Below are 27530 nucleotides of genomic sequence, written 5' to 3'. Positions count from 1 at the left end.
ACATTAAAAACGGAATATTTGAATGTTAGTCGTTCACTTTACTGAGGACTTGACACAACACCAGTCAATGTTCCTGAGATGCCAAAGGGGCGGACAAAATTGGATACGACGTCAGATTTAAAGAATACACCATTTAGCAGACACTTATCCGAAGCGATTTAGTCACGTGTGCATGTTGGTGTTGCAAGTGCCATGCTCGACCAACTCCGTCAATAGGATCATAGATCTAAAAGAACAGATCACACATCTTGTATTCATCATTTTTAATCCAGCTGTTGGCATTTGTAGTAATAACATTCAAAAATAACAACCAACTCCCTTTTTTTTTTTTATATGAAATAAAAACATGTTAAGGGCACTTGTCTGAAAACTAAATTGCAAGGATAGGAGTATAAATCAAATACTGAAAATACATTTCCCACAACTTGTAGTTGATCAAGCTACCAATAGGGAGTAAAGTACTTAACACCCTTCAAATGTGTATCCAAAATGGCACCCTGTTCCCTTTAGTGCACTATTAACCAGGGCCCATAGTACTACATAGGGAATAGGGTGCCATTTGAGATGCACTTTTAGAATCCCAGCTAGTCAGTCTTCTGCAATACAACATCTGACTGACCACAGTACCGAAACTGACTGGATTAAATAGTGATGAGGTCAATCTTAACGTTTGATCAAGTTTGTTAGACCCTGGCTTTGTTTGAGACAACCTATGACGCTGTTCTTTATGAAATAAATCGTACATCTTTCTTCCAAAACATGCAGGCCAGTGCTGTTACAGAAGTAGGGTTGTAAAATGTGGTTTTCCCAGAAAAGTTAAATTCCTGGGAAAGGGAAAAGCATAAGCAGAAAATCCAGGAATCCCAACCAAGATTTCTTTAAAACCTGGGAATGTTACTGGTATTTTGCAACCCTAATACAGAAACCCAAGCTGTAATACAACCAAGACCAGAGTCAGGTTATATTGACAGACTGTCTGGAACTGAGGATGAAATGTTCCATTCCAGTTCTCTTAAACAGAATATGGATTTTTGGTTTTAGCTGAAATTAATTTTTTGCATTATTTGGAAATAAGAGACAAAAAAAAAAAATGGTTAAAGTAGTCAAGGAAGAATTTGATATCCAAATGCATCAGAGAAAGTACTTGAGTATGAAGCAAATTGACAAATATACCAAAGTAAATAATGTACTGGGACTGGACTGTATTGAATACATACATAGTTCATTCTATAGACAGAACACTTTTGAAATAGTTTAAACAAAATCTACATTTATATAAAAGTTTATAATAATAGAAGTTTAAGATTGATTGTGTATGAGAGACTCACAACAGAAAGGCAATCTCTTGCAACCATATAAAGTTCAGTTGATCCTTCCTATGCTAAGAATTTCCGTAGCTTTACACAAGAAAAAAAAGAGGAAAAAAACATATGTACATACAAAGAGTTATCCCAAATTCTTTTTTTGCTATGATAAACGTATCAAAGCATGATGGCTTGAATGTGTACCTATATAATAATCATATAAAAAGGCAAAAAACAAGGACATATTTCATGACGATTTTATATTTGTGTCCAAAAATGGCACCCTATTCCCTATTTAGTGCACTACTTTTGACCAGGACCCTATGTAGGTGATAGGGTGCCAGAGTGTGTCCTCCATCCCCTGCTGATTAATGCTCCTGGGTCTGGGCTGTATTCAGGGACATGAAACGTGCCAAACGCTACAGATACAAATATAGAAAGAACAGAGCTGATTCCCTATTCTATCCCATATGTTACCATCTGAACGTTGTAACGTTACATCCTCCTGAACAGGCCCCAGACGTCACTAGTGACCAAATAATGATAAGCCCCTCCCCCATCCACACTGGCCTCCAATGAGAAAGAACCAAAAGTGATACTGGGCTAGACGAGAGAAGGTGTGAGAGACCAGGCGAGGCCCAACACACTCAACCAGCTAGTACAGTGGAGTACTGAAGTTATCCCTGGTGTATACTGTACTATACCCAGAGAGGGGTTGGACAAGAAGAGACCTGAGAGGGGGGGGTGGCTCCTAGCCATGGGGAGGGAGTAGGGAGGTGAGCAGAGCACTGGACTGAGTAGCAGTAGTGTGTATCTGCATTCTGTACAAATAAGAGATTGGAAGTGATGGATTTTGTATTGTGTTCCAGAGAAGGTGCCTTTGTGAATGTGTTACTAAAGTTAGGACAACCTATGATAACCACTGTAGTAGTACCATTCATTCCCTTCCATTATCGATCACGTCTAGGTAGGTAACATCTAGACTCCTCTCCACCCGACTCACAGCCAATGAAATGGTAAGGTCATGGAAATACGCCATAGCAGTGTATCTAAAGGGACAGGGACTCCCTGGATCCTGTCTCAGCTCTCAAAAATATCTAAACAGAGCTCTCCCTTCCTATGATTAGCCCTTAGTTTTACTGGAAATAAATCTAGACACATATAGCCCTTATAGATCAATGTCCGCTGCTCCACTACTGTCCTGACCACCACATCCAATCAACCAATCAGTAATCAATATCCATTACTGTTGATGGAGTGCAGGTCAGCCACCTGCATCACGTTGATGCCGCTGCTGGCCAATCGGGCGATGCCCTCGGGCGACAGTGTCTCCATGGCGATGAGGGCGTGCTGGTCATTGACCACACCCCCGGCTCTGCCATCTGTGGCTCCGCCTCCACCCGACTGAGGGGCGGAGTTATCGGAGGCCACAGCGCCACCGGTTGTTCCTTTCTTGTTGAGGTGGGTCTTGAGGTGTTTGGAGAGGTGGTCGCTGCGCATGAAGCGCTTTGGACACTCCGTACATGTGAACTTCTTCTCACCTAGACGGCATGAAGAGGTTACAGGTTAGTAGTGATTATCTTGTAACCTGGAGAGTGTCTCCTTCAAAACAGAACAAATGTCTCCTTATTTGTCTTCTCTTTTTTTCACTTTATATTCTCTCTCTCTCTCTCTCTGGCATCAGTGGTTTCTTTCATCATGAATATTCAGAAATTAAAAAAACATACCTAATCTGCACAGAGGTCATTGTTACATTGGGACCAATAGGAGAAAGACAGAAGTATCTGTAAATGACTGAAAATGTAGATCGTTACGCAATAGGGTCAAAGGTTATTCCCGAGACCTGGTTATCACCATATATATAATAACCTAGTCAGAGGCTGTAACTAGGGCCCAGAGTTGTTCCTCGTCATGTGATCACAAGGTCAGGGAAAACTCATTGTCCTAGTCAGCAGTGACCGTGAACAAACCATAGAGATGCACTATGCAGAAATCGCTCCATTATTTCCTGGTTGCTAAGATTCTAATAGTTTGCCTGATTTCAGTTTGTGTGACAAAACAAGCAAGTATAGTGTAGAGAATCATTCTATCATCATGAAATATATTTTCCATAACTAAAAATATATTTTTCAGCCGTTTGAAGCTGGTGTACAAAACCGAAAGTAAAAAGATACAGGAAGCATAGAAAAAGCGCAGATCTATAACTGACAATTCTATGTGAAATTGGTCAGGTCGCACAAAAGTGACATTTTTCAGCTTTAAAATTACTAGAGGGGCTGTGTCAAACTCAAAAGTCTCAGAATGGGGTGAAAATGGAAGCCATATTGGTCAGGGATATATCCAAACCAGTCTGGTGTGGTGAGGCTGGGTACGGTGAGCACTAAATTGACAACTTCCATAGACGGGTTAGCTGACAACGTCACGAAAATGATGCGGGCTCTTCAAATGGGGCAGAAGGCCTTATGTTGTGATTCTGGATGTTCAGACAGCGAGCAACAATGACAAGAAACTGCCATGTGGGGAATCCTAAGCGACTGGTTTCAGCTAGTTTGACCTTGTTCTTGATACCATGTCTTGTTTTGAGGTGTTCTGATGGATGTCACAGCTAATATAGATCAAATTAGCTAGCTAGCCAACAACTGTAACGACGTATTAGAGAGAAAAGTGCTCATTGTGCAACTTCATTTTGTTTTCAATAAACATTGGAGATGAAATATATAGTTTACATGTCAACAATAGAAGCCAACCCCGTCTGTTTCGCTCCATAGTTGCGCATGTCGGTTTTGTTGCTAAACAACCAACCCATCGATCGTCTCTGTATAACGGATCAATAAAGATGCATTTTAAAATCGTCTTGGCCCGGCTCACCTGTGTGCGTCCTCTTGTGACGTTGCAGTTCGTCTGAGCGAGTGAATTTCTTCCCACAGAAGGACCAGCTGCAGACGAAGGGTCGTTCTCCAGTGTGCCAGCGAAGGTGAGCTCTCAGGTGAGATGTCTTACCGTACACCTTTCCACAACCTGGCATGTGACAGATATGCTGCTTCTTCTTATTGGGATCTCTGAACAGGAAAAGGGGGAATTGACAGTCATTTTGCTGTTAGGCTATTTGATGTGTGCCACCAACCTTTTGTGCAGTTTCAGAAACATTGCTCCAGTCTTCAGCATACATCATGTCGCTCAAATATACTTCCCAACCGGTCTCTCCGTTTAGCTTGCATTGTTATTATTTTCTATTCCCCCCCCCCCCCCCTCTCTGGCATCAGCATTTTTTATTCATCAGGATTATTCCTAAATTAAAATGTAATCTGCACAGAGGTCATTGTTAAGTATCTGTAAATGAGTCATAAGCAATAGGGCCAGTGGTTCTTCCTGAAACCTGGTTATAACCATATATATGCTACATCATCATAAAATCAACAGAAAGGCTTCCGGGTAATAAAAACAACATTTGACCCAGCTCTTCACGTTTCCCAATAATGTAGTAGTGTTGACAGACTCAGATGTTACATACCGTGCCTCTCCATCCTTACAGAAGGGACCCAGCTCTTAGACTCAGATGTTACATACCGTGTCTCTCCATCCTTACAGAAGGAACCCAGCTCTGACAGACTCAGATGTTACATACCGTGTCTCTCCATCCTTACAGAAGGAACCCAGCTCTTAGACTCAGATGTTACATACCGTGTCTCTCCATCCTTACAGAAGGAACCCAGCTCTTAGACTCAGATGTTACATACCGTGTCTCTCCATCCTTACAGAAGGAACCCAGCTCTTAGACTCAGATGTTACATACCGTGTCTCTCCATCCTTACAGAAGGAACCCAGCTCTTAGACTCAGATGTTACATACCGTGTCTCTCCATCCTTACAGAAGGAACCCAGCTCTGACAGACTCAGATGTTACATACCGTGTCTCTCCATCCTTACAGAAGGAACCCAGCTCTTAGACTCAGATGTTACATACCGTGTCTCTCCATCCTTACAGAAGGAACCCAGCTCTTAGACTCAGATGTTACATACCGTGTCTCTCCATCCTTACAGAAGGAACCCAGCTCTTAGACTCAGATGTTACATACCGTGTCTCTCCATCCTTACAGAAGGAACCCAGCTCTGACAGACTCAGATGTTACATACCGTGTCTCTCCATCCTTACAGAAGGAACCCAGCTCTTAGACTCAGATGTTACATACCGTGTCTCTCCATCCTTACAGAAGGAACCCAGCTCTTAGACTCAGATGTTACATACCGTGTCTCTCCATCCTTACAGAAGGAACCCAGCTCTTAGACTCAGATGTTACATACCGTGTCTCTCCATCCTTACAGAAGGAACCCAGCTCTTAGACTCAGATGTTACATACCGTGTCTCTCCATCCTTACAGAAGGAACCCAGCTCTTAGACTCAGATGTTACATACCGTGTCTCTCCGTCCTTACAGAAGGAACCCAGCTCTTAGACTCAGATGTTACATACCGTGTCTCTCCATCCTTACAGAAGGAACCCAGCTCTTAGACTCAGATGTTACATACCGTGTCTCTCCATCCTTACAGAAGGAACCCAGCTCTTAGACTCAGATGTTACATACCGTGTCTCTCCATCCTTACAGAAGGAACCCAGCTCTTAGACTCAGATGTTACATACCGTGCCTCTCCATCCTTACAGAAGGAACCCAGCTCTTAGACTCAGATGTTACATACCGTGTCTCTCCATCCTTACAGAAGGAACCCAGCTCTTAGACTCAGATGTTACATACCGTGTCTCTCCATCCTTACAGAAGGAACCCAGCTCTTAGACTCAGATGTTACATACCGTGTCTCTCCATCCTTACAGAAGGAACCCAGCTCTGACAGACTCAGATGTTACATACCGTGTCTCTCCATCCTTACAGAAGGAACCCAGCTCTTAGACTCAGATGTTACATACCGTGTCTCTCCATCCTTACAGAAGGAACCCAGCTCTGACAGACTCAGATGTTACATACCGTGCCTCTCCGTCCTTACAGAAGGGACAGGTGCATGCTTCCCTGCGTGTCCGGCGGTTCTGAGGCTGAGGGGATGTGTCTCCCTCCTCCATCACTGTGCCGTCATCCAGACTGTCCCCCGCTGTCTGCAAACCCTGGTCTCCTGTAGAGGAATAAACAGGAACTTCAGCCTTTACAATAGACATACAGTATATTCAGTGTTTACAAACATCATTGGCCTTCCCGTTCATGAAAGCTTACTGTGACAAATCAATTGGTTTAGGTGTTTATCTAGAACCATTGGGCATTACAGATACAAAATCACCAAGTAAAATCAAAAGTTCATTGGTCACATACACAGTTTAGCAGATGTTCTATCGGGTGCAGAGAACCGCTTAGCACAAAGAGAACCGCTTAGCACAAAGAGAACCGCTTAGCACAAAGAGAACCGCTTAGCACAAAGAGAACCGCTAAGCACAAAGAGAACCGCTAAGCACAAAGAGAACCGCTAAGCACAAAGAGAACCGCTAAGCATAAAGAGAACCGCTTAGCATAAAGAGAACCGCTTAGCATAAAGAGAACCTCGAGACAGTCAACAGACCAAATACAATAGCAGGTGATTATTATTCTGTCATTGTACTGTGGAGACTAAACCAGTTTAAACATATTATTATCCTACCCAAATGAAAACTACAAGTCCAACCAGTATAGTCAGGTTGAGACATTGGGAAATCCATGTTGAATTTCAGTCTAATTTCAGGACAGAGAAAAACTAGAGCCAAGCCATAACATGTAAATGCTGGTAGGAACAGGGTAAAGTTGGACACACCCACTTAACGTGTGTGTGTGTGTGTGTGTGTGTGTGTGTGTGTGGGGGCTTTGATAAGACACCGACAGGGTGGGTGGGGTGGTCACACCCCCTTCCCTAATCCAGCTGACTGCCGGACCAGACAAACCTCTTACCAGCTGATTGTCACTGACCCACAGAGGAGTAAAGGAAATGCTTAGTCAATGCACACCAATCGTCTGTTACTCTGAACACACACCATGCAGATACTGGCACCATGTAGAGTGAACAAGGCAAACCAGTTGGCTTACTTGGCACTACTTTGCATTCCAGGCATCAAGCTACATTTGTTTGTTGACATCAAATAATTCAAAACCAACCAACTGTATGAAGCCCTTTCTGGTGACAACAATTAAAGTTCAGATATGGGTAAGTCTACAACCGTGACCACCCGTGCGTCAAGCTAAGTAACATTAAAACAAATAAACTCCAGCAAAAATCCGTCAGTTTAAGATATGGGCTGCGTCTCAATCCACCGTATCCGTCTAGGTCGGCCTTTCGCGTCTGAACGGTTTGGCATCAAACTATTATGACCAATCAATGGAAAGAGACTGGCGAACATGATGGTGTTTTCCATCTTGCTCTACGACCTACACAAGTGTCACGAGACTCGTCTGAAGGACCCATACAAACACAAGTATGGAGGTAATTTTGGGCCCCCCCCCAAAAAAAAAAATGATCTCCTAGACATAGTACAGACACTTCAAAACCTTTATTAATACCTGTCCTTTTTTCCCCATTTATGAACGTGTTACTCAATGCGTTTCTATGAGCTGTAGTAAAAGACGAATTCAATAGGATAAGTGTGAATTCAGTCCTCAGCAGAACACGTACCAGCTGTGTTAGAGATGGTGATGGGGACTCCTTGTAGCTGGTGCATCTGTAAACCAGAGTTCTGCAGTGTGTTGAGGTTGATGGTGTGCAGGCCAGGGAGTTGCATGGTACCTCCCTGGGCTTGGCCCAGCTGAGAGAGACCCTGCATGGGGGCCAGAGTGATCTGGGTCCCCGCTGGGCTCTGCAGCTGGAGGGTCTGCCAGCTCACCTGGAGGGATGAGGTAGAGGAATTGATTAGTCTGATCGATTAGGAACGGACACATGTAAGTAATATTTTCCATTTTGTTGGACTGAGACGAGTTCACATTTCTTCATGTTTTCCCCCTTTTTGTTTTCTCTCTGGCATCAGCGGTTTCCTTCATCACAATTATTCAGAAATTAAAACATCTGCACAGAGATCATTGTTACATTGGATCATAGGAGAAAGACAGGGGTGTCTGTAAGTCAGTGGTTCCCAACCAGGGTTACCACATACCTGGACTATCCACATGACCCCCCCCCCCCCCCCCCGGGGGTACCTGGACTATCCACATGGGGTACCATGACCCCCCGGGGGTACCTGGACTATCCACATGGGGTACTATGACACAACCCGCCCCCCCCCCCCCCGGGGTACCTGGTCTATCCACATAGTACCCCACATAGTAGTCTATGATAAGACTCATGAGACCATAGGCCTACTGGTAAACTGCAGGAGGGGGTACTTCAGGGGTACTCCAGACAGAGCAATATTCAGTTGGTGGTACAGTAAGGGAAAAAGGTTGAGAACCAATGTGCCAAATGTAAAATGTAAGCTATAGGGCCAGGGGTTATACCTGAGAACTTATAATAACCTAGTCAGAGCCTGTAACTAGGGCGCTAGCACCAATCAACAAATACATTCCAAAAAGCTTGACAACTCATTCTAGCTCACCTGTCCGTTGAGCCCGACGGTCCTCAGCAGGATAGGAGAGGTGTTGGGGATGGTCTGAATTTGCAGGTTCTGCAGGGCATCCTGGGTAAGCGTTGGGGTCGCGAACACCTGTCCCCCAGCTGAGATTGTCTGCAGGGAGGTCCCTCCTTGGATGAGCTGCTGGGGTTGAATGAGGATCTGCTGCAGCTGATCTCTGTTATCTGGCTGAATGGGGATCCCGCCACCAGAGTTCTGGAAGCCGTTGGTGCTCTGAGTCTGCTGTGTCATGCCTCCATACGAGGTGCCTGTCTGAGTGGTGGTGGTGGTTGAGTTGGTGTAGTACGTGCCAGAGGTTGACACTACCTGCTGCATCAGCTGCTGGTTAGAGCCTCCGTCTCCTTCAGAGCCACTAGCTGCACTGACCGGAAGGAGGGTGATATTGCCATTTAGGAGCCCAGGCATATTAGCCAACTGGAACTGGCCCTGGTTGTTCTGCAGGACGCTGTTACCCAGACCTAGGTTCTGTAGTGGGATGGCTTGCTGTAGGAGCCCGGCGGGCATGGTTAGGATATTTCCTCCACTCCCTGCTCTAACCAGCTGCTGACCCCCGTTAGGCGAGGAGACTAGCTGGAACTGTCCGGCCCCAGCTGCATTAGGGTCCTGCTGCACCCCTGCCTGGGCAAACTGTAGATGCTGGCCATCCACCGTCTGGAACTGAGGGATCACCTGGTAATGGATGTTTGGCATGGACACAACCTGGCCCCCAGACATGGTGAGGACCTGCTGGCCCTGTAGAGAAGGAGCTGAGGACAGCACATACTGCTGCTGTCCCTGGTGCCCACTGGAGACCGACGTCAACACCTGCTGCCCCCTGTTCTTCCCCGAGTCGCCCGCGGTCATGACCATGCCAGTGGTGTCAGTAGTGATGGTGTTGGAACCACTGGAGCTACCGAGACTGACCGGGATGATCTGCCAGCTCCCATTGGCTGTCTGGGTCAGCTGGGCTTGGCTTAGGTCTAACTGTTGTTCGGAGCCAGAGTCACTCTCGCCCGGGGTGTCGATTCTACTACAGGTCGCTGCCAACAGAGCTAAAGGAGAGGGCTGCTGGGAGTCCTGCAATAAAAATACGTTGGATTTTTGTTGTGAAGCTACTAGTACAGTATACAAACTCAACAAATTGTTCACAGGAAGAGTAGCTCCTACATATGCAACATCTAATGGGGATCTAATCAATAAATAAGATACAGCATCACAATAGCTCACAAAACTTTACCAATGGGGTTCTGTTTGATGTGACCCTGTGATCTGCTTTTCAAAGTGTTCATAAGAGAAACCAAATCTAGTCTGAAAGGGTTAAATTAAAACAAATTAAACCACAGTGAAAGAAAAAACAATAATTAACATAATAATGTCAAATTCTTGTCACAATTGCCATGGTTTTAACATCACACCTAGAGTGAAATGTGACAGTACACACAGCATTCCAGCGTATGTGCTGCAGCAGGCATGAGTGAGAGGGCAAGCCAAGGGAGAGGAAATGGCCTATCGCCAGTGGCAAATGGGTGGGATCACATTTTTCTTAAAGAGCAGCGGCGGGCTAAACTTCCCCTCCCCCAACCCACCCACACCTTTATCTTGCCCTATAAACTAGCTCACTCAGCCGAAGCCACCCCCTCCGACGCCAGCCAAAATGGGCTGTGCGAGTTTGCTGTACGGGGCTGGCAGGAACTCCCCGTGTGGGATCATCCACCTCTACGACTGCCTATATCCCCACCCCAGTGACATGTGCTTGTGAGAAAATCAACAACACTGATCAAAACCAATTCCCACCACTGACCACAGTTATGCTACGCATTTATCCATAGCTAGCTAACAATGTCTCATGCTTGCTACTTTTCTAGCTAGTTAACGTTAGATGTCAGGGGGTAAGGGGTGACGTCTCTAGCAAACATCAGAGGAATACATTGAATGCACGTTATCTGGGAATATGCAATGTTATTTGACAGGCAATCATACTTGTCCGGTATTTGTGTTTCGCTTTTGAAGGAAGCCTCCACCGCTTTCCACCATCGCGGCCATTTCATCCTGTTGGTCTGTAAATGTAACGTTGCAAATGGATTAGCTGCTAACAGTAGCTAGCTACCTGATATTAGTTGGCAGTTAAACAAGCAAGCTAGATATTACAGCTGACACGACTATGATACTTTCATTAGATAAAAACACTGCTAATACCACGAACTAGCAAACTAGTTATTTAAGTTTTTCAAAACATCCGTAAAAACAGCTGCTAACTGGCTAAAGAAAGTAGCTAAATAGCTAGCTCATAGCATGGGAACGATTAGTGGGTCTTAATTACACAACCACAAGAGCCAACTAACGTTAGCTGACTGACTAGCTAATGACATGATATTCGAGGAGTTGTAAATTAGGCTAACAAATGCATGTTTTCCAACCTTATCTAGTTGTTAGCTAATTTAGCCAGTTAGCTAGCTACCTCATTCGACTTTTCATCCTAAGTGACTGGCTAACCATTAGCTCGTTAACGTTAGCTAAGATTCAATAAATGGTTATCAAATTTAGGACTAAATAGCTGAAGAGTTTGAGACCTTTGTAATTTCAGATTTGCCTAGTTTTATCTGCTCCATAACAATCACCTACTATTAGTTAGCTTCATAGACTTTTACAAACTACTGTAGCTACTTCTGAAAGGGGGAAGAAAAAAAAAGTTCACCTACCACTCATAATTTCGAGACGGGAGGAGTTTCTCGGGCTTCTTTCAGGTTGACATCAACTTTTTTTGCTCATCAACCAAACATGATGGTTTTGCCTACGAAGGAGAAAAGAAGGAAAAAATATTATCCAATCAGATGTCGAATTGTGTTGTTGTGGGCCAATGAAAATTCTGTTTTCTTTCATAACTAGACTCCCTCGCGGGGGTTTTCTACGTTGAGCAGTGTGAGCTTGATTTAGTAACTGAGCTACATCGGCTTGTACATTTGTGCTTTAAGAAAAACCTGTGGAACGACTGTAATCTTGCTCCCGGAGTGCTTGCATGCCACACCGTGCAACTTGAATCAAGTGCACCCCATGTGTGAGTGACACCAACCGCTACCCAATGAGAATTGTAGTTATTCTAAAATGGGAAGAGCTGACCAATGGGGATGTGGCTATGGGCGGGTATTTGGGTGGGGTCAACAAATGGTAGGTTGTACCTTTTAGCGGTTACGTTGACTAGAGTGTTTTTGGCGGAAAAGGCGCCATTGACAAACATGACCTAAATAAATTGTTGTTGACGAGCCCAACAGTAACAAAAATAGGCCACATTCACAACGAATGATATCATACAATGTTTCATACATCCTTTACAACATAATGCAAATACAGGAGGGAGGTTTAGAAATCACTCAGCAACAGATGGGGCTAAACTTTTTCCGCTGGCCACTCCCTGCCTGGATAACAGTGTGGGCTTGAGAACGTGCAAGGGGAGGGCTGGGACCAGGGTGGGTGGAGAGACCCTTCAATGTGGAGGGACTCGTTTTGATAGCGCTGGGAGGAGATTTTGTCGTGGGTGGGAGGGTTTTTATGTGTGAGGGGGTGTCCGTGGAACACATGTGGCTGGGGTAAACATTTCAGTCCCCTTAGGATGGAGTGTGGAGTTGCCAATGCAGGACAGCCACACACCCTCCGCCCTCTCATCGAAGTGGACTACCCCCTCCAGTCCACACTCCACCCCCAGTCCATCACTCCCTCCAGTCCACACTCCACCCCCAATCCATCGCTCAGTGGTACTACATCCCCAACTGTTCTCCTCCAAGCCCATCTTGTAGATATCCAGAAGCACATAGATGTTGTTTTTAGTAGCCATTTATTGATATCCTCACAGTGGATATTGACAATAATATTTAGGTTATAAATAGGTTTTAACGGCCATATGTTTTCTTTGTGGAACCAACCTCACAAGTTTAACAGAACACCTGTCATCATATCACAGCCCATCTGCATCTATGCCTAACCCTACTGTAGGGAATTGATTTTAATATGAAATAATACATAAATAAATACAAATATGACTACGGTTTGAAAGATCATGGTCCCAGGTAGCCTATATTTCAATCTTGTTTGAAAATCTTTAAAATAGTGTTGCTATTATACAGGTAACTGCCAAAATAAAGAAAACACCAACACCAATCAGAACAGCGTCAATGCACCTTGGCATAGATTCTCCAGTTGTCTGGAACTCTATTGGAGGGATGCGACACTGTTCTTCCATGAGAAATTCCATCTATTGGAGTTTTGTTGATGGTGGTGGAAAACCTTGGCATATGGTTTACATTGTTGTCATGCTCATCAAACCATTCAGTGACCACTCGTGCCCTGTGGATGTGGGCATTATCATCCCATGGAGGCATAGCCATGGTAACCAAAATAATGGCCTGCACATTTTTATACATGACCCTAAGCATGATGGATGTTAATTGCATCATGAACTCAAGAGGTACACTTGTGTGGAAGCACCTGCTTTCAATATACTTTTTATCCATCATTTACTTAAGTGTTTAAATTATTTTGGCAGTTACCTGTAGATTCCTTATAATAAAAAATATTTTTACCAAGTTGTTAGTAATTTCAAGGAATAGAACTTGAAGGCATACAGTACATACTAGATAACCTGTGCTCATGTCACAATCACTAGCCTCGTTTACACCTTGTGTTAACACGTACGTTTCGCAATCTGATCAATATGATCCAATCACTATCTAATCAAGTACAATCAGAATGTGTAAATTATCAGGACAAAGGGCGCGAGTTAGCACCAGTTATAAACGGGGCTGTACTGTGAGCTCTTCTTTATTAGCCTACAGTGTTTTTTGGCGTCTGTTACGCAGGGAGGATGTGTGTCACAAGTGTTTCACACGATCTTTTTTCTTCTTCAATTGAAGCCGCACGAACTTCCTTTTCTACCTTCCTTGTATTGTATTTGCGCGTAAAGAGACAGTCGGAGGAGTTGACAGTAATGATGTATATATTATACACATTGGTTGAGAAAGAGAGGCGCGAACATGTAGCCTAGGCGTTGTGTTGATAAAGGTTGAAACATTTATCCAGGATGAACCGTTTCAGTAAATTGTCATCTGAAAAACAGAAGAAAACCTGGATGAAATATGCAGTGCTATGCTGACAACAAGATGCATCTCGAGACCGGTGAGCGCAGTGTGAGAAACCAGAATTGAAACCTGCGGTGCTTCAGTGAAGGTAGGCTTGGAATGGAAGATTTGCTTCTTTTTTTAAACTTTTTTTTTTGTCCTTGAAATACTGTAGTTTGGTGTCAGCATCTGCATGCGGTTTGTTTTTCAACCATGTTTTCTAAATATGTCCTTGTTTTTGCTTGAGCAAATAGCCAGTGCAATAAAGTTTTATAACGTTTTACGTTAGACTGACGATGTGCACTGAAAGATTTCTACCAATATTGGCAGTTGTTAGGCTATAGAATATAATAACTAACTTTTTTCTCAGAGGGAACTTCTGTGATTGTCATGTAGCCTATGATCTTTCAGCTCTGGTCAACATTAACATCATTGCAAGCATTTTGTGAGTTTGTGACTATTATGATGATTATCAATGTTTTGTTCTGTTTTTCCTTGTATTATGCATATCGTTAATCTCGCTCTTGAACAATGCATCTTTCCTAAGGGCATGAAACAAGACAAAGTTCAACCCGCACCTCTCTGATTCAGGTTTTGGGTTAAATGCGGAAGACACATTTCATTTGAATGAATTCAGTTGTACAACTGACTAGGTATCCCCCTTTTCCGCTGTATAAAAAAGGGATACAATCTGACCCTGGGAATTACAGGCCTGTATCTATACTCAGTATAACATCAAAGATCCTGGAGAGAGTTTTACATGAGCAAATGTATGAATATGTCAACAAACAGGGTCTAATGTCTGATTTTCAGTCGGATTTTAGAAAAACATACTCCTCTGATTCATGTCTACTTTACTTGACTGACTTCATCAGGAAAGCGATCGATGAGGGAAATCTGTGTGGAGTGGTACTGCTTGACCTACAGAAGGCCTTTGATACAGTTAACCACTGTCTCCTAATCTCCAAACGGGAGGCACTGGGGTTAAGCGGTATCCCTCGAGGCTGGGTAAAGTCCTACTTGTCAGGTAGGGAGCAAGTGGTAGAGGTTAGTGGTAGAGTGGTGGCGTTCTGCAGGGGAGTGTGTCTGGGCCTCTACGGTTTTTACTGTATATAAACAATAGGAAAGATGCTTGTTCTTGCTCTCCTTTATTGCGGATGACTCTACACTTCTGGTGTCTCATAAAAATAAAACTATGTTGGAGAGCATACTTAGCACAGAGCTTACTAACATTAGCAAATGGCTTGGATATAATAAACTATCTCTGCACTTACTGTAGGGAAAACTGAGGCAGTTATTTTTGGATCCAGACCTAAATTGAGTAGGTCGTCTGAAATCAGTGTAGTTAGGAGGCGAGTTGCTGACTACTAAGTCCTCTGTTAGCTACCTGGGAAGCATCCATGATGGAAGCTTGGGGGTGTGAGTGTAACAGTGTAGGTTCCGTCCCTCTCTTCGCCCCAACCTGGGCTCGAACCAGGGACCCTTGCACATATCAACAACTGACACCCCACGAAGCATCGTTACCCATCGCGCCACAAAAGTAAAAAAAAATTAAACCAAACCCAGTTTTATCTGGGACACCCTAATTAATCCAAACCAGTCTAATTAGGGTGTCCCAGATTAGACTGAGTTTCTTTAATTAGGGTGTCCCAGATTAGACTGGGTTTGGTTTAATTAGGGTGTCCCAGATAAGACTGGGTTTGGTTAATTAGGGTGTCCCAGATTAGACTGGGTTTGGTTTAATTAAGGTGTCCCAGATTAGACTGGGTTTGGTTAATTAGGGTGTCCCAGATTAGACTGGGTTTGTTTAATTAGGGTGTCCCAGATTAGACTGGGTTTGGTTAATTAGGGTGTCCCAGATTAGACTGGGTTTGGTTAATTAGGGTGTCCCAGATAAGACTGGGTTTGGTTTACAGGAATATTTATGGTTCTGCACCCAGATATCTAACTGGTTACTTTCCCCATGTTAAGGATTCACACAACCACAGCAACAGAACACGTGTTGCGCATTGTGTGCTTATTCAGGTTCAGGAGTAATGCTGTGAAAGATACTGTCTCATATACTGGAGCCTCAGAGTGGAAGGAGTTGCCTCTGACCATTAAAACAATGTCCTCTCTGGGCAGCTTTAAAAATACAGAAAAAATATGTTTGATGTCATGTCATATTTTCCCATGTGAACGTCACCTACGACGTAAATGCAATGATGAGATGGATGTTCTTCTTCTTTGTTTTTTATCTTGTGTTATAACGCGGCCATACTGTGTTCAATCGTGTGGATCTTGCCTAGCCATCTTGTCTGAAGAGGATCACTGTAACGGAGACCGAAGGAGTCAGGAAGCAGGTGCAGTCGGTGAGTTTAATCAGAACGAACATGGGTGTGAATACAAAAGCAGATGTAGGGTCTAAACATGGAGAAACAGGAAACAATACTACCTAACAAGTGATACAACGGAGTGTTAGATAAAGGGGAAGTAATCAGGGAGTGATGGGTTGCCAGGTGTGCGTAATGATGGGTTGCCGGGTGTGCGTAATGATGGGTTGCCGGGTGTGCGTAATGATGGGTTGCCGGGTGTGCGTAATGATGGGTTGCCAGGTGTTGCGTAATGATGGGTTGCCGGGTGTGCATAATGATGGGTTGCCAGGTGTGCGTAATGATGGGTTGCCAGGTGTGCGTAATGATGGGTTGCCAGGTGTGCGTAATGATGGGTTGCCAGGTGTGCGTAAATATGGGTTGCCAGGTGTGCGTAAATATGGGTTGCCAGGTGTGCGTAAATATGGGTTGCCAGGTGTGCGTAAATATGGGTTGCCAGATGTGCGTAATGATGGGTTGCCAGGTGTGCGTAATGATGGGTTGCCAGGTGTGCGTAATGATGGGTTGCCAGGTGTGCGTAATGATGGGTTGCCAGGTGTGCGTAATGATGGGTTGCCAGAACCGGTGGTTAGTAGACCGGCGACGTCGAGCACCGGAGTGGGAGTAGATGTGACAATCACAATGGAATAAGTCCCAGACTTTATTGTGTTATCCTCTATGATTTCACTAATGTGTATGTATGGCTTGTTTTATGTGTGCTCGTTTTGGTCGAATTAATAAACTCTATCTAATTATAGATTGATTTGAGTCAGTGTGTGGTGTCAATTATTTTTTGAAATAGCAACTATTCATTCCAATCATGTGATACTTTACTATTCCAACCACTTCAAATCAACTGTACTAGATTATTCATCAGGGAATATGTGTTCCTGCTTGAAATGCCTTGTAGGCACCAGTAGCTTCACTGAAAATGTCATTAAGCTGGTCATGGTTTGGAAATGTCTAGTATTATGTCAATATAAATCTATTGATGAAACTGTATAATACTAACTTCATTGTTTGGGTATCTACCAGTTAATCATTATTGAAGTAGGCTATTCAATGAATTGGTGAGCTGTTGAGTGAGTTATGCATATTGTAAAACAGTGTGTTTTTGTTGTCCCCATGCAGCCCCCCCCCCCCCCCCCCCCCCCCCGTCTGATGGAGAGTCCGTCTTCTACAACCAGGCGTCAGGCCTGGTTCCAGACCGGTCGCCAGTGGCCAACCCTGAACGAACAAGATCCACAGGGACCTCCATCCACCCACCTGTCTGTTCCACACCAGTCTGCATCAGAGGATGATGTCTTCTCAGATGGTCAGTTCTTATTTTGGTAGTTTGATAAAGAGTTTACATTTGAGTGACATTTAAAAAAATAAATAAGTTACCTTTACTTAACTATGCACGTCAGTTATTTACAATGACGGCCTACCCCCGGCCAAACCCGGACGACGCTGTGCCAATTGTGTGCTGCCCTATGGGACTCCAAATCACGGCCGGATGTAATCCAGCCTGGATTCGAACCAGGGACTGTAGCGACGCCTCTTGCACTGAGATGCAGTGCCTTAGACCGCTTCGACATTGATGCATTACTGTATAATATCTATTGAACAACAACAGGCAGGGGGCTAAAATTCCTTAACAGCAACTCTGTTTAGTCTGTTATATTTATAAGTCACAATATGTGGGTGGCTGGCCACTGCATGATGCATCACAGCTTTGCGACAAAACAGAGCAAAAAAAATGTACGAAGTGTTAATTGTCTTAATGCTGAATGCGCACCCAGATTGTTCTATATCTACTGTTTCCACAGGATGCTCAGCAGGAAAGATTGAGAGCTGGCTGCTGGGCTGTGGGTGAGTGAGCATGCCGTGCAAGGTTTGACTTTGAAATGAAAAACTTCAGAGAGGAACTCAATAGGCAAGGATGATGCGTCAGTGGCAGCTAAAGGTTGATGGAAACCGCCCACAGTGTGGGGGAAATGTTACAGATGTGAATTGCCAGTATTAAGTTGTGCTCGAAAATAGATCTTTTCTGTTTAGGATATGGTTACAGGTCAATGGCATGGCCCAAAGGGGATTCTTGAGTCAGTTCCGAAACACCTTTGGTTCTAGAACTAGTTGTCTTCTATTTATACTGTTGGACATTCTATTTCCAAACTTTCTCTGGTGTTGTGTTTATAGTCCCAGGTTTCCATCACATTTGGTAGAATATTACTGTTTGTTCTGTTGATTCCTCCAGTTATGTTTAACAGAAAATAGCATCCATGTTAGCACAGAAAAGCAATTGTTGCATAACTGGATGGAAACTTAAGTATTGTGTAATTACTTATGTATTATTACCAATGATCATAGATGACTTGGTCACGGCTCTATTGGCAACACGATGTCATGAACGCAAGTCAAATTGCTCAAGTAGTCTGAAAACGCGGCTAAAAAGGACGTTCGAACTTGTATTATTACTTTGTAGGTTTTTCAGTCGGATAAAGTGAGATAAGAAATGCTGGGGTGTTCTTACAACATCTGGTTAACTTCACTTGACTATCTGACAATCCGCTTGAGAGCATTTCCTCTTTAGGAAGTGAACAAACTTGTAAAAGCTGTAGCTCTGCTGGACAGACTGTGAGGATAGCTTGACAGTTTAGTTTGACCCTGTATAGTAAAGATACAGTAGGTCTGGTTTGACTTGGATGTGTTTAACACAGAGAAGGCAAATGTTAAACAACCATTAACAGTCTATCTAACAGACAGTAGCATTTACTCATTCCGACTGCAGCTGATCACTGGGGCTAAAAAGCCAGTTAGGATATATATATATATCCTAACCTATATCAAAACTGTTTAAAACTTTTTGGGGTTACTACATGATTATATGTGTTATTTCATAGTTGATGTCTTCACTATTATTCTACAATGTAGAAAATAGTAAATAAAGAAAAACCCTGGAATGAGTAAGTATGTCCAAACTTTTGACTGGTGCTGTATCTAGTAACTTTGGAAAGTAATCAGACCCCTTGACTTTTCCCTAATTTTGTTAGGTTACAGCCTTATGCTAAATTGATTAAATAGTTTTTCCCCTTCATCAATCTACATACAACAACCCATAATGACAAAGCAAAAACAGGATAAAAAATGATAATATATGAAATATCACATTTACTTAAGTATTCAGACCCTTTACTCAGTAGTTTGTTTAAGCACCTTTGGCAGCGATTACAGCCTCGAGTCTTCTTGGGTATGACACTACAAGCTTGGCCTGTATTTGGGGAGTTTGTTCCATTCTTCTTTGCAGATCCTCTCAAGCTCTGTCGTGTTGAATGGGGAGCGTTGCTGCAGAGCTATTTTCAGGTCTCTCCAGAGATGTTCGATCAGGTTCAAGTCCAGGCTCTGGCTGGGCCATTCAAGTACAATCAGAGACTTGTCCCGAAGCCACTCCTGTGTTGTCTTGGCTGTGTGCTTATGGTCGTTGTCCTGTTGGAAGGTGAACCTTCGCCCCAGTCTGAGGTCCTGAGCAGTCTGGAGCAGGTTTTCATCAAAGATCTCTCTGCTCTGTTCTCCATCTTTCCCTTGATCCTGACTAGTCTCCCAGTCCCTGCCGCTGAAAAATATCCCCACAGCATGAGGCTGCCACCACTTCGATACAATCCTTTCTCGGAGCTCTACAGACAATTCTTTCGACCTCATGGCTTGGTTTTTGCTCTGACATGTACTCTAAACTGGTAAAAATTATATAGACAGGTGTGTGCCTTTCCAAATCATGTCCAATCAATTGAATTTTCCACTGGTGGACTCCCATCAAGTGGTAGAAACATCTCAAGGATAGAAACAGGATGCACCTGAGCTCAATTTCGAGTCGCATAGCAAAGGGTCTGAATACTCATGTAAATAAGCAATACTTTAAAAAAAAAAATAATAATAATAAAATAAAAAATATATATTTGCTGAAATGTGTAAAATCCTGTTTTCACTTTGGGGTATTGCGTGTAGATTGACGAGGGGGGGAAAACCACATTTTAGAACAAGGATGAAACGTAACAAAATGTGTAAAAAGTCAAGGGGTCTGAATACTTTCCGAATGCACTGTATATCCGCGTACAATTTTTAATAGATAGACCAATGGTGTTTATATAAATAGTAAAGAGAACAGGTCCCAAGATCGACCCCTGTGGTACACCTTTATACCTTTATTCAGACTTCACCCCATCAATCAGGTGTCTGAGCTCAGGCCTATCGAGGACAACTTATTCAATAAAATAGCATGATCAACAGTATCAAAAGCTTTTGACAGGTCCACAAACAAAGCACAACATTTCATTGTAGTGTCTAAAGCATTGACACAGATCATTAACAACTAACATGGTTGCTGTAATGTTGCTATGCCCAGGCCTAAACCCTGATTGGATGCCCAGGCCTAAACCCTGATTGGTTTACATTCAAAAATACATCTCTTAGATTTAAAAATAAAAAAATAAAAAAAACGTGCAAAGTTGTGCGTTTACCAAGGATTCTGGAATCTTAGCTAAACAAGGAAGTGTTGAAATGGGGTGATGAGTATGATCTCTACTGTCTCCGTCCTTATGGAGTGGCAGCACAAGAGATGATTTCTATACTTTTTGAATATTTCCTGATAATAATGTTAAATGGAAAAAATGGTGGGTTATTGAGCCAACAATGATGGGTGCTGCACACTTATAAGCAGACTGGGATACAATTGGTCGGCTCCTGTGGATTTGCTGTTGTCTATTGCTACCAAAGCATCCAGGACTTGTTTTTCTGTAAATAGTCTACATTTAGCCGGGTTCCCATTACAATCTGAAAGAGTGGTTACATAATAATCAGATTTAGCCTTTCAGATTTTTTAGATTTTTTTTTTTAACATAATGATTCCTCAGTTGCTTAAAAGCTTGCCAGTCTGTGCCTAAGCTTCTGTTCCTGGCCTTGACCCAAGCATCATCTCTTTTATGATAATTCCGGAGTGTACCAAGCATTTGATCTGTCTATAACCCTTTTTTTTAAAGGTAGCATGATTATCTACAATAGTATTGAAGACATCTACAAAAAGGCTCAAAGCTAAATAATATTCAGGGATTAGCTGAAATACAATCAATGTCACTAAAAATAAAGATTGTGTAAAAAAAAAAGCCTGCTCACTGAAGTTTTTTAAAGCTTCTTTTAGATTTTTGTATTTTCACATCTCTAATGCAAACAACTGGGCAACAGTCACTGTCTTGGGTGAAGACACCAGTAGAAAAATATTTGTCACGGTTGTTGTATGAAAGAGACCAAGGCGCAGCGTGCGTATCGTTCCACATCTTTATTTGTATGTGAAACTATGCAAGACAGACAAACTATAAACAAAAACAACAAACCGTGACGAAGAGGTGCTACATGCATAAACTCAAAATAGTCTCCCACAAACACAAGTGGGAAAAACAACAACTTAAATATGATCCCCAATTAGAGACAACGATGACCAGCTGCCTCTAATTGGGAATCATACGAAAACCCCAACCTAGAAAAAAAGAACATAGAACACAACATAGAAAATGTAAACTAGACAAAAAACCCAACATAGAAAAAATTACCTAGAACACAACGTAAAATAAATAAACTAGACAAAACCCCCCAGTCACGCCCTGACCTACTCTACCATAGAAAAATATGAGCTCTCTATGGTCAGGACGTGACATTTATCTGGTGTATTGGTTAAAATAAGAACAATCAGAGTTGACTTTGAAGGATCTTTAGGGCTGGGCCATGTAGGCTTAGTCACCATCTGGGTTAGGTTTAGATCATTAAACATGTTTTTTAGATTGTCTGAAGCCTGCATTTCCCAATAATAATTTAGGTCACCCAGGATAATAACTTCTGATTTTAGTAAAATAAACTATTTTCCTCATCGAATGCACAAAGGTTAGCCGGGGGAGGACAGTAGACCCCTATAACGGTTATGGATGACATTTTTCCCCAGACAAAGGCTTAAAGATATACTGAACAAAAATACAAACACAACATTCAACAATTTCAAAGATTGTACTGAGTTACACTTCATATAAAGAAATCAGCCAATTGAAATAAATAAATTAGGCCCTAATCTATGGATTTCACATGACTGGGAATACAGATATGCATCTGTTGGTCACATGTACCTTAAAGAAAAGGTAGGGGCGTGGATCAGAAAACCAGTCAGTATTTGGTGTGACCACCATATGCCTCATGCAGCGCTACATCTCCTTCACATAGAGTTGATCAGGCCGTCGATTGTGGCCTGTGGAATGTTGTCCTAATCTTTTCAATGGCTGTCTGAAGTTGCTGGATATTGGCGGGAATTGGAACACAACTTTGACATCAGGAACCGCTCGCCCACACATGCGTTTGTGAGGCCGTTTGGCTATACTGTCAAATTCTCAAAAACAATGTTGGAGGGGGCTTATGGTAGAGAAAGGAAATTCTCTGGCAACAGCTCTGTAATGTAACAAATACATTCCTGCAGTTAGCTTGCCAATGGCACGCTCCCTAAAAACTTGAAACATTTGTGGCATTGTGTTGTGTGACAAAACGACACATTTTAGAGTGGCCTTTTAATTGTCCCCAGCACAAGGTGAACCTGTGTAATGATCATGCTGTTTAATTAGCTTCTTGATTTGCCACACCTGTCAGTTGGATGGATTTTCTTTGTCAAAAGAGAAATGCTCACTAACAGGGATATAACTACATTTGTGCACAAAATTTGAGCTTTTTGTGCGTATGCAACATTTCGTTTTTAGGTCAGGTCTTGAAACCAACACTTTACATGTTGTGTTTATATTTTTGTTCAGTGTAGTAGCTAAAAAAAAAAGTCAGCTCTGAACACATAGCATAGTCCAGAATGTCCCCAGAGATCCAAGTTTCAGTCAATACCAGAATGTCCGGATACGTCTGCATAGCCCAGATCTGAATGTAATCCAGTTTAGGAAGTAAGTTCCTAATGTTAAGATGCATCAACCCAAGTCCTTTATGTTTTTTTTTTAAAGTCACATGGAAACTCCAATTCAAACAAGCTACATTCAACAGGCCTTTCTGATGGTTGATATCTATATAGTTGCTATGGCTATAATATTGCATAGAACTGCACCATTTGGTCTATCCCTATTAGTAATAGAAGAAAGAGAAGACATTGGAATGGCTTTTTCAAGGCTGGCACCATAGGGCCTGGGGTTGGCACCATAGGGCCTGTGGTTGGCACCGTAGGGCCTGTGGTTGGCACCGTAGGGCCTGGGGTTGGCACCATAGGGCCTGGGGTTGGCACCATAGGGCCTGGGGTTGGCACCATGGGGCCTGGGGTTGACACCATGGGGCCTGGGGTTGACACCATGGGGCTTGGGGTTGGCACCATGGGGCTTGGGGTTGACACCATGGGGCTTGGGGTTGACACCATGGGGCCGCAGCCAACGTCAATATGAGGAACTCTCAGAGTAACCAATGATGGAATAAATCAAATCAAATTCAATTTTATTTGTCACATACGCCGAATACAACCTTACATTGAAATGCTTACTTACAAACCCTTAACCAACAATGCAGTTTTGAGAAAATACCTTTAAAAAAAAAGGTCAGCGATAAGAAGAACAAATAATTAAAAAGCAGCAGTAAATAACAATAGCGGGGCTATATAGAGGGGGTACCGCTACAGAGTCAATGTGCATGGGGGCACAGGTTAGTCGAGGTATTTGAGGTAATATGTACATGTAGGTATAGTTATTAAAGTGACTATGCAGAGATAATTAACAGAGAGTTCCAGAGCAGCAGTGTTCCGGGGGGGGGGGGGGGTGGGGGGGGGGTTGTGAAATGCAAATAGTCTGGCTTTCCATTTGATTAGCTGTTCAGGAGTCTTATGGTTTGGGGGTAGAAGCTATTTAGGAGCCTCTTGGACCTAGACATGGCGCTCCGGTACCGCTTGCCGTGCGGTAGCAGAGAGAACAGTCTATGACTTGGGTGGCTGGGGTCTTTGACAATTTTTAGGGCCTTCCTCTGACACCGCCTGGTGTAGAGGTCCTGGATGGCAGGCAGCTTAGCCCCAGTGATGTACTGGGCCGTACACATTACCCTCTGTAGTGCCTTGCGGGTGGAGGCCCGAGCAGTTGCCAAACCAGGCAATGTTGCAATAATAAAGGTTTTATTTTGGGGTGTATGTTTTATTTATTTATTTTTATTTAAACTTTATGATTAGTAACAACATGTAACCTACATCTTCTCATTAGGCTGGAGACGGACTCAGAAAACTCTAGACATAATCTGACTGTTGGTAAGTCTGACAACAAAGCCACCGTCACTGAAATCTACTGTCAGCATGGAGCAATGATGTCATATCCTACTGATCACAACAGAACACGGAACACTGATTTTAATCTCCTCTCTTCTTCCAGAGTCTCTGCTGAAATCGAACAGTTTTGAAGATGACCTGAGTCTGGGGGCCGAGGGTGAGGATGAAAGAGAACATAAACCCATTGGCACACATTTACATGCAGGCACACACACACACACACACACACACACACACACACACACACACACACACACACACACACACACACACACACACACACACACACACACACACACACACACACACACACACACACCGAGATAAAAACACACCATAGGAAATAATCAAAGCAGGAAATAGTTTTGTAGGAAAATTAGGAGAGCATCATGGATGTTTTGGGAAAGGTTGGTCTGTGTATGTGTGTTACCTTGTGAAGTTCATTATACCTGTTTTGACTAGTGGAAGCTTTCATTTTTTTCCATTTGCCATTTAATAAATCCAGGGAACAGGTCTGTGCAATGTTAGTGAGATACACCGTCCTCATGGAATAGGACTGCTTCTCCACTGCTAGTACATCAACGACATGTAGTTACACTGAAACAAAACAATAGGCTCATTGTAGCACCGAACCTTAAGCCTTCACCTCTTAATTGGGTGTCTGACATGCTGGTGCATGTTATTTAGCTGCAGACTGACTGACTCTCCCTAAGACTGGCCCGATATATAAAGCAAAGATGAGGGCGTGTCTGAAAAGAGACAAGCCATCGCTCACTGAAGTCTAGTCACAACACAAAGGGACACATGTCACAGAGGAAATGTACCAAATATTCTGGGGGAAAACACACACACACACACACACACACACACACAGCACACACACACATGCACACACACACACGCACACACACACACACACACGCACACACACACACACACACGCGCGCGCACGCACACACACACACACACACACACACACACACACACACACACACACACACACACACACACACACACACACACACACACACACACACACACACGCACACACACCACACACACACACCACCCCCCGTGTTTTCTTTTCACTGAAACGTTACTTTTCTTTAATGTTTTACAGCTACAGTATTAAATGTTGAGGAAGGAGTCTCAGAACTGGGGTAAGACAATATTTACATGAAGAATATGTGGTTTAATTACATAAATTCTGTCTAAACGTCTTTCCTATTTAGAGGGAGGTTTAGTTTAGTCAAGTATGGTTGAAGTGATGTAAGTTGACCTGCTTTTATCTCCCAATGGTGGTGCCTGCTGGCTAAATGGTGCCTGTGTAGGAGCTGCCCACTGCTGCTTCCGCCACCCAAACATCCTCACAGAGGAGTCACCACCAGGTCAGTGGCCACTGGCCACCCACAGTAGATCTGTCAAAATTTACAAAGTACTACACATGGCAAGCTACATTTATAGTCTGGAGTTTATTTATTTTTCACAATGCCTCTTTATGCATTTTCCCAGCTACTAGTACATTAAATACGGGTACATTAAGATATGACTTCTGTTTAATACAGACATAATAATAAATAATAGCATGCATCAACTACTATTACAAAGTTATTAGAATCTTTCTGGTTTGTTTTGTTCATTGTTTATTTTCTTTGATGCCTGTTCTCTTGTACTGTATCTGCAGTACTCCCCGCCAGAGGCTGGCTTTGCCCCTTCTCCACCTGGGTCACAGTCTGGCCTCCAGTGGGCTCTCCAAAAGCACCAGTAAAGCATCGAGGTGAGTTCGGACCAACCACTCTCAACCTGATGTTTCACAGTCTTAACAGATCTAGTACCACGTCACTGAGAATGCTTCAACTTGAAATGGAGTCAGTAAATCTCTCTCTCTCTCCCCTCTCTTCCTCTATATCTCCGTCCCCGTCCCCTCTCTCTTCTTCTATCTGTCTCTCTGACTCATCACCTACACACACACACACACACACACACACACACACACACACACACACACACACACACACACACACACACACACACACACACACACACACACACACACACACACACACACACACACACACACACACACACACCCCAGTGTGTCGGAGGCGCTGCAGATGTATGCAGAGGATGCAGAGGAGACTCTGTACCAGTTAGGGTTTGGTTGTGATGAGCCTGAGGTCACGGCCCGTATCCCTATCCGCTTCATCAACTTCCCCTCCCATGCCCACGGCATCAACCTCCGCCTCTTTCTTCAGTCCCAACTGCACCGGCTCCGACAGGAGGACCCAGGACTCTCCCTGGCCAGTAAGACTAACCCACACCATTGTGTCGGACTCCCACCCAGCTATGGGAATTGGTAGGGCGATAGATAGACTGTAGTCATGTAGCACTTTTCATGCAGTCGAAACAGTTTAATCACTAAAATCAAAGTGTACACTAGACAACTTCATCTACAGACGGATAGTGTCTATATAACTCAGCATAGCATACAGTGCCTTCAGAAAGTATACATACCTCTTCACTTATTCCACCTTTTTGTTGTTACTTCCTGAATTTAAATTGAAAATAAAACAATTCTCTCTCACCCATCTACACACAATACCCCACATAATAACAAAGTGAAAACATGTTTTTAGATATTTTAGTTAATTTAATGAAATTTAATTCAGAAATACAGTGCCTTGCAAAAGTATTCATCCCCCTTGGTGTTTTTTCGATTTAGTTGCATTACAACCTGTAATTTAAATAGATTTTTATTTGGATTTCATGTAATGGACATACACAAAATAGTCCAAACTGGAGAAGTGAAATGGAAAAAAATAACTAATAAAACTGAAAAGTGGTGGGTGCATATGTATTCACCCCCTTTGCTATGAAGCCCCTAAATAAGATCTGGTGCAACC

General features: G+C 43.2%; 2 protein-coding genes across 5 annotated transcripts in view; one reads left to right on the top strand and one right to left on the bottom strand.

The window, feature by feature from the left end:
* Positions 1-248: 248 nt before the first annotated feature.
* sp1 (sp1 transcription factor) lies at positions 249-11829 on the bottom strand. 3 transcript variants are annotated; one of them, XM_014134045.3, is made up of 7 exons: positions 11569-11829; positions 10850-10926; positions 8855-9946; positions 7942-8149; positions 6282-6423; positions 4173-4363; positions 249-2845 (listed from the first exon to the last, which is right to left on the bottom strand). In XM_014134045.3, exons 1-7 carry the CDS (start codon positions 11573-11575, stop codon positions 2538-2540), a joined length of 2025 nt encoding a protein of 674 aa, XP_013989520.1. In that variant the 5' UTR covers positions 11576-11829; the 3' UTR covers positions 249-2537. The 3 variants fall into 3 exon arrangements, with proteins under 3 accessions (XP_013989520.1, XP_013989519.1, XP_013989521.1); XM_014134044.3 differs by lacking the exon at positions 11569-11829 and adding an exon at positions 11492-11537; XM_014134046.3 differs by lacking the exon at positions 11569-11829 and adding an exon at positions 11440-11519.
* Positions 11830-17440: 5611 nt separating this feature from the next.
* Positions 17441-27530, top strand: part of tespa1 (thymocyte expressed, positive selection associated 1) — an 18501-nt gene continuing 8411 nt past the window's right edge. The window contains exons 1-8 of one of the 2 annotated variants that reach the window (XR_006758102.2): positions 17441-17643; positions 18140-18182; positions 24566-24609; positions 24731-24784; positions 25748-25787; positions 25959-26015; positions 26312-26404; positions 26723-26931. Coding sequence is in view for 1 of the 2 variants with exons in the window: in XM_014134049.3 (XP_013989524.3) it covers positions 17454-17643; positions 18140-18182; positions 24566-24609; positions 24731-24784; positions 25748-25787; positions 25959-26015; positions 26312-26404; positions 26723-26931 (730 nt within the window). In the remaining variant the exon portion in view is untranslated. The remainder of the gene's footprint in view (positions 17644-18139; positions 18183-24565; positions 24610-24730; positions 24785-25747; positions 25788-25958; positions 26016-26311; positions 26405-26722; positions 26932-27530) is intronic. The other variant, XM_014134049.3, reaches the window with a different exon arrangement.

This window comes from Salmo salar, chromosome 12 (assembly GCF_965601325.2).
Source record: "Salmo salar chromosome 12, fSalSal1, whole genome shotgun sequence".
Lineage (NCBI taxonomy): Eukaryota > Metazoa > Chordata > Actinopteri > Salmoniformes > Salmonidae > Salmo > Salmo salar.
This window is presented reverse-complemented; position numbering and strand designations above follow the sequence as displayed.

Bases quoted from the DNA above. Each gene is read 5' to 3' on its own strand.
- sp1 (XM_014134044.3), bottom strand. The intron at 8,150-8,854 runs GTGAGCTAGAAT...TCATCCCTCCAG, and splicing joins CCGTCGGGCTCAACGGACAG to GTGAGCTGGCAGACCCTCCA. The intron at 4,364-6,281 runs GTATGTAACATC...TTTCCTGTTCAG, and splicing joins TGTAAGGACGGAGAGGCACG to AGATCCCAATAAGAAGAAGC.